General features: G+C 37.9%; 1 protein-coding gene across 6 annotated transcripts in view; it reads right to left on the reverse strand.

Moving 5' to 3' along the window:
• The window catches only part of Wdr44 (WD repeat domain 44), a 117,689-nt gene that overhangs the window by 9,210 nt on the left and 102,253 nt on the right, over nt 1-6,226 (reverse strand). For all 6 annotated transcript variants that reach the window (XM_026790144.1, XM_005368908.3, XM_013354387.2 and 3 more), the window contains one exon: nt 2,014-2,136. In XM_026790144.1, coding sequence (XP_026645945.1) covers nt 2,014-2,136 — 123 coding nt within the window. The remainder of the gene's footprint in view (nt 1-2,013; nt 2,137-6,226) is intronic.

Here is a 6,226-nt window from a genome sequence, read left to right on the forward strand (position 1 = left end):
ACATACACAAAAGATAATATGAGAAGGCACACATACACAAAAGATAATATGAGAAGGCACCACCCCCTACAAACACAAGGATTACATATTAATAATCAGGACATTTTCTTCGTATTAGACACTTAATTCACTGCTGAAGCCTCTCATGGATGCTGCCTAAACTCTCAAAAGGTTGAGGCAGGAAGAACACCTGAAACCAAGATTTTGATGTGTGCCAGAGCAACACAGTGAAACCTGATCTCAGAAACAGTAAACAAGAAACAAACAAGATTAAGACTAGCAAGAGCTGGGGAGATAGCTTGTTAGGGTAAAGTGCTTGCTATCTAACCCGGAGGACTCGATTGTTGATCCCTAGCACCTACATAAAAGCTGGGTGTGGCGGTACAAATCTGTAACCCCAGTGCATGGAGCAGGGGACAAGATAAGTACACTCTGGAGAGTTTGCTGGCAAGCCAGTCTAGCCAGAACAGTGACTCCATGTTCAGCGAAAGAGACTCTCTTACAAAAAATAAGGTAGGGTGGGAGACATGGCTCAGCAGTTAAGAGCACTGGCTGCTCTACCAGAGGACACAGGTGCAATTTCTAGCATCCATTTGGTGGCTCACAAGCACCTGTAACTCCAGTTCTGAGTGATCTAACACCCTCTCTGGCTTTGGAGGGCACCTGACACACATGTGGTACATAGATATACATATAAAATATCCATATACATAAAACAATAAAAAATCATTAGTTATTAAAAATAAGGTAGAGTGTCACAGAGGAAGATAATTCAAGGTTGACTTTAGCCTCCACAAGTGAATACAATGGCAAGTATACTCCCATATGCACATGTATACACACAAGTGCACACACATGCATGCAAGCATACACACATACAACACACACACAAAATATTCATTAACAATGTTTCAAGAGCCTAAATATTAATTTAGGGTACCATACAATGAAATGTGGTCGCTACCTATTTCAGTCTTTTGTACTTTGTCCCCCCTTCCACAATTCTCACCTATATACTTACTGTTACCATTTTACACCTATTGTTTCCTCCTTTTAGAGACAACGTCTTATCATACAGGCCAGCCTGTCTTAAACTAGTGATCCTCCTGATTCAGTTTAAAGAGAGCTGGGATTACAGACATGCACTACCATTTTTAGCTGCTATTTTTCTATCTTTCTCTCTCTCTACTATCTTCCATATGTAGTGTATACTGTATTTATAGTTCATGAGCTATTAAGGATTTGGGATAGCTTTTTACTACTGTATTTAGAATATAATTCCCCACTTGTAATACAAATTATTAGAATATTTCTTTTCCAACCACTGACTGATTGATTGACAGGGTCTTCGTATGTATCCCGGATTGGCCTCAAACTCATTGTGTAGTGGAAAGTGACTGTGAACTTTTGACCCTTCAGTCACTACCTTCCCAGAACCGTGAGGACAGGCATGTGTCACCACACCCAGTTTTTGTAGTACTCGCAACTAAACCCAGAGCTTCCTGCTTGCTAAACAAATACCTTACTAAGCTACATTCTCAGTCCCTTTCCCCAGTTTTTGAGACATGGTCTCCCTAATCAGCCTTGGCTGTCTGAAAACTTACTCTATAGACTAGGCTAGACTCAAACTCACAGAGATTCATGTGTGTCAGCCTCCCAAGTGCAGGGACTGTGTTACAACACCCAGCTCCCTTCCCATTTTTTTTTTTTTTTTTTTTGTTTTTTCGAGACAGGGTTTCTCTGTAGCTTTGGAGCCTGTCCTGGAACTAGCTCTTGTAGACCAGGCTGGTCTCGAACTCACAGAGATCTGCCTGCCTCTGCCTCCCGAGTGCTGGGATTAAAGGCGTGCGCCACCACCGCCCGGCCTCCCTTCCCATTTTTAAAGCAAAATGTGACACTAATTTGCTTTCAGTTATGTGGCCACAAATGATTTTTTTTTATCCTGTAGTCCTAACTGCTCTCCACAGAAATCAAATTCCTTCATCTCATGACAAAGAGTGAATGGTTACTTACTCTTGGATGGAAAGCGATGGCAGTGACAAAATCTATATGTTGAAAACAGCAAAGGCATTCTCTTCTAGAAATGTGCCATAACCTGACTGTCTTATCCATGGAAGAAGAGAGCAGAAAGTAGTTCTATGGAGAAAATGACATCAGTACTTTATTACTGTATATATTAAAACACTGCTTATACAATACAATTTAACTAGAATCACAGTTTTATTTTCCAGTTTTTAGTTTTATATACTATGTTATTGCTATATGCAGCATCACAAAGAACATGACTATTTCAATTCACTTGAAAAATGTGTTATTTTCTCAAACTAGTATCTATTTCACTGACTTTAAGACATTTCAGCATTACCTGTTGTTACATTACTATGAATCTTATGATGTATGATAGGAAGTATGCCAGGTATAAGCAGAGTATTAAGGAGTACTTTAGCTATTTTAATCTGCACATGTTCAAACTTAGCTATGAATATATGGTATCTACTTATTTGATTATTTTAGTTTAGCTATTCTTCACACCAAAAATGCAGGTGAATTCTAACTTACATGGATCTTAATTGTCACTTAAAATGTCTTCAAAAATATTACTCTGTAGTACAGCAAGAAATGAAAAGTTATTGTGCTCCTGTCACACGGTAGGCAAGAAAATTAGAGAACAGAAACTGTCAAGCTTCTCAGAAGACATCATAGAATTTTCTGAGCTGGAAGAAGTAGGCTAACTGACTTGGGCATTGTATTTGACCAATTATCCTGGAACCAAACACCCACCCACCAAAAGCACACAGCTGGAAAAGCCCAATAACTTTTAAAACTCATCTCTTTAAAGGGTGAAACCATATATTACACTGTATGAGGAAACTCAAAAGGACTCTAGTATTTTTTGAAATGTCTAAGACGATCAACAAATCAAGGTAGTAATAACATCTATCGAGTACAGAGTTGACTAAAAGCTTTGTTCTTAGCACTATAGCAACTCTGTGAGGTAGGCAGATTCTTTTCATCCTTTGTGACAACTGAGAACAGTGGAGCATAGAAAAAGAACTTGCATAAGATTACACAGCCTACAGATAGGGCTCAAGAGCAGGTGCTCTGACTCTAGGTCTAGGCCCTGACCATGTTTTCCAGAGTGCAGAAAAGCACCAAAATGCTTTGTCATTTGCTCAAAGTTAATTAAGAACGCTTAATCTTTATCTATTGACAGCTCATACTTGTAATTTTGAGGATGTGGAGGCACAAGAATCAGGAATTCAAAGTCATCCTTAGACACAGAGTAAGTTTTAGGTTAGCCTGGCTACAAAAGACCTTGTCTTCAAAAAAGCATAAAAAAAAAAGCAGAAAGACTAATTGCAAATATTTATTTGGCTATATAACTGTAATGAGCTACTCTATAAAACACATCTAAAATACCTATCTTTAAATAGATACTATACCTTATTACTAAAATAAAGCTTTGGAGCACACATGGTGGGAAAGAACTTGCAAGACTCTAGGATTGACCCTGAGTATTCAGAAACAAAGCAGAAAAAAAGGAGGAGAAATTTGGAAGATCTATAATAGACTCTAGGGGTATCTAATAATTATTTTTACTTTCAAAGATAATCCAATTCCAGAAAAGTTTTAATGAACATATATAGTTTGCATTCTAATTTTCTGTTGATTAATAGCACTAAACTTATGGTACAGTGCTCTTGAATACTAGCCTTCTTCAGAGCTGCAGGTGTAGCTCCTTCAGAGCTGAAGGTGTAGCTCAGTAGCAGAGTGTATGATTAGCTTTAAAATAAGCCAACCAAGCAACCAACCAAAACAACTCAAATAAAATTTGGCTTTATTCAGCTCTTACTTTAAGCATATCATAGATGAATATATTCTTAAAATACTAAATGTATGTGCTAAAGACATGCTAAATTTTATTCTACTATGCCAAGAATTTTTGTTCAATAAATTCTTACTAAATGAAATTAATTTCTTTAACTTTTATGCGTATGAATGTTTTGTCTGCATGTATGACTGTATACCATGTATATATGTGGTGCTCAAAAAGGCCAGAAGAGGGTGTTGGATCTTCTGGAACTGGAACATATAGTTGTGAGCCATCATGTGAGTGCTGGTAATTGAACCTAGGTTCTTGGGAAGATGAGCCAGTACTATTAACTGCTGAGCCATTTCTCTAGTCCTGAAATAATTTCTTCAACTCATTGCTGAACGTTGGAGTTACATAAAGTATATTAAACTGAAATTCTGTATGTAACTAAAGACTTATAATACTTAGATGGATCAGGATCATGGAATGCAGGACTCTCATCTATACAATAAAAAGATTCTGCCAGGTGGTGATGGTGCAGCCCCTTAATCCCAGCACTCGGAAGGTAGAGGCAGGAGGATCTCTGTGAGTTCGAGGTCAGCCTGGTCTACAAGAGCTAGTTCCAGGACAGGCTCCAAAGCTACAGAAAAAAAAAAAAACTGTCTCAAAAAGCCAAAAAGATATTTCCTACATGGGATTTTTACTCTATGATATAACATTGTGTTAGCTGCTATAAAACAAGTATTTGAAAAATAGAAAACTCACTACAAACAGAGATTCTAATAGACACTGAAGAGAAACAGTAAAGTAAGATTTGGCTGCTATCCTTTAACAGATTAGACTCTTATTGTAAATAAGATCTAGACATCTTTGGTGGTTTGAATGATAATAGACCCTACAGGATCATGTATTTGAATGCTGGTCCATAGTTGGAGGAATTGTTTGGGAAGGATAAGGAAGTGCGACCTTGTTGGAAAAGGCTTGTCACTAAGGAGTATTCTTTCAGGTTTTAAAAGCCCAAGCCATTCCCAGCTAATTCTCTCTTATCTCAATATGTTAACTCCCGGTTACTGCTCCAATGCCATGACTTCCTGCCTGCTGCCATGTTCCCTGTCATGATGATCATGGACTTGCCCTCTGAAACTGTAAGCAAGCACCAAATTAAATGCTTTCTTTTAAAAGCTTCCTTGGTTATGGTGTCTCTTCACAGTAAAAGTAATCAAGACAGTAGCAGTTAGGTCTTTCCCAGTGAAAAGCACACCAATTTGTTATCGAATACCAAATGGTCAGTTCTGAAAACATAACATACAAGTAACATTATATTATATTGAGCTGGTTGTATTTATGTATTTAGGAAAACACAAACATACATACACAGAGAGAATGTAACAACAATAAAAGAAAAAAGAACCATGACTTTGAAAAAGAGCAAGAAGTGGGTGGTACATGGGAGAGTTCAGAGGGAAGAAAGAAACAGGGAAATGATATAATCTCAAAAATTAAAACTTAGTAAGACAGCTGAAGGAAGGATTCAACAAAACAAGTCAATACTCATTTTCATTGTCAGGAAGGGCTGACAGAGGATGCTCCTTCAGGAGGAAGCAGCATCAAAGACACTCTGACTCATGATGAGCGGGAACCAGCCCAATAAATGTATCTGGACATAAAACTAAAGTTAGATGCTGCCTAAGGAGCAACACCTAAGACTGTCTTCTACCCTGCCCCAATGCATGTCTGTACACACACACACACACACACACACACACACACACACACACACAATTAATGTGAATAACTATGACAAATTTTTTAGTTTTATTCCCTTACGAATAGTATTCATAATATCAAGAATCAGGAAGTCTCAGCTCACAAACTGGCACCAGTCATAAGGCAAGTATACAGACTAATACTAAATATATTTCATTGATTTCATTGATATACAACATTTGTAAAGAATGCAGGAAAGGAAGTATTTATGATTCTTAAATCTTTGCAATATATTCAGCATTTTCAATTTTTGTATGCTAGCTTCTGTAAGGTGATGAGCTATTGTGACATGGGAATGGGATGAGAGAGTATGGTTCTAAAGACAATTCCTACTCCATAGTGACAAGCCTGTCAGCATGTTCCTTAACTCATATACATCTCCTTTTTCAACTCCTTGATAAACATCAGTGACCTCACCTGTTTTGATAACACAAATAGAGAACACACGCAAAATACTTAAATTTGGTGACCTTGCTACCTAAAGTCCTCTAACTGGCACATTCATACATTGTAGGAAGTTAAGGCTTACCAGGCCAAAAGGAGCCAACCTGGAGTCTGCCTGAACCTGTCAAAGGTCCTGTCAGTGCCTAGCCAATAAGGAGCAACCAAACAGTGTTTCTGAGTGCCTAGCAACAGGCGCTGTCA

Source organism: Microtus ochrogaster, unplaced genomic scaffold, assembly GCF_000317375.1.
Source record: "Microtus ochrogaster isolate Prairie Vole_2 unplaced genomic scaffold, MicOch1.0 UNK42, whole genome shotgun sequence".
NCBI lineage: Eukaryota > Metazoa > Chordata > Mammalia > Rodentia > Cricetidae > Microtus > Microtus ochrogaster.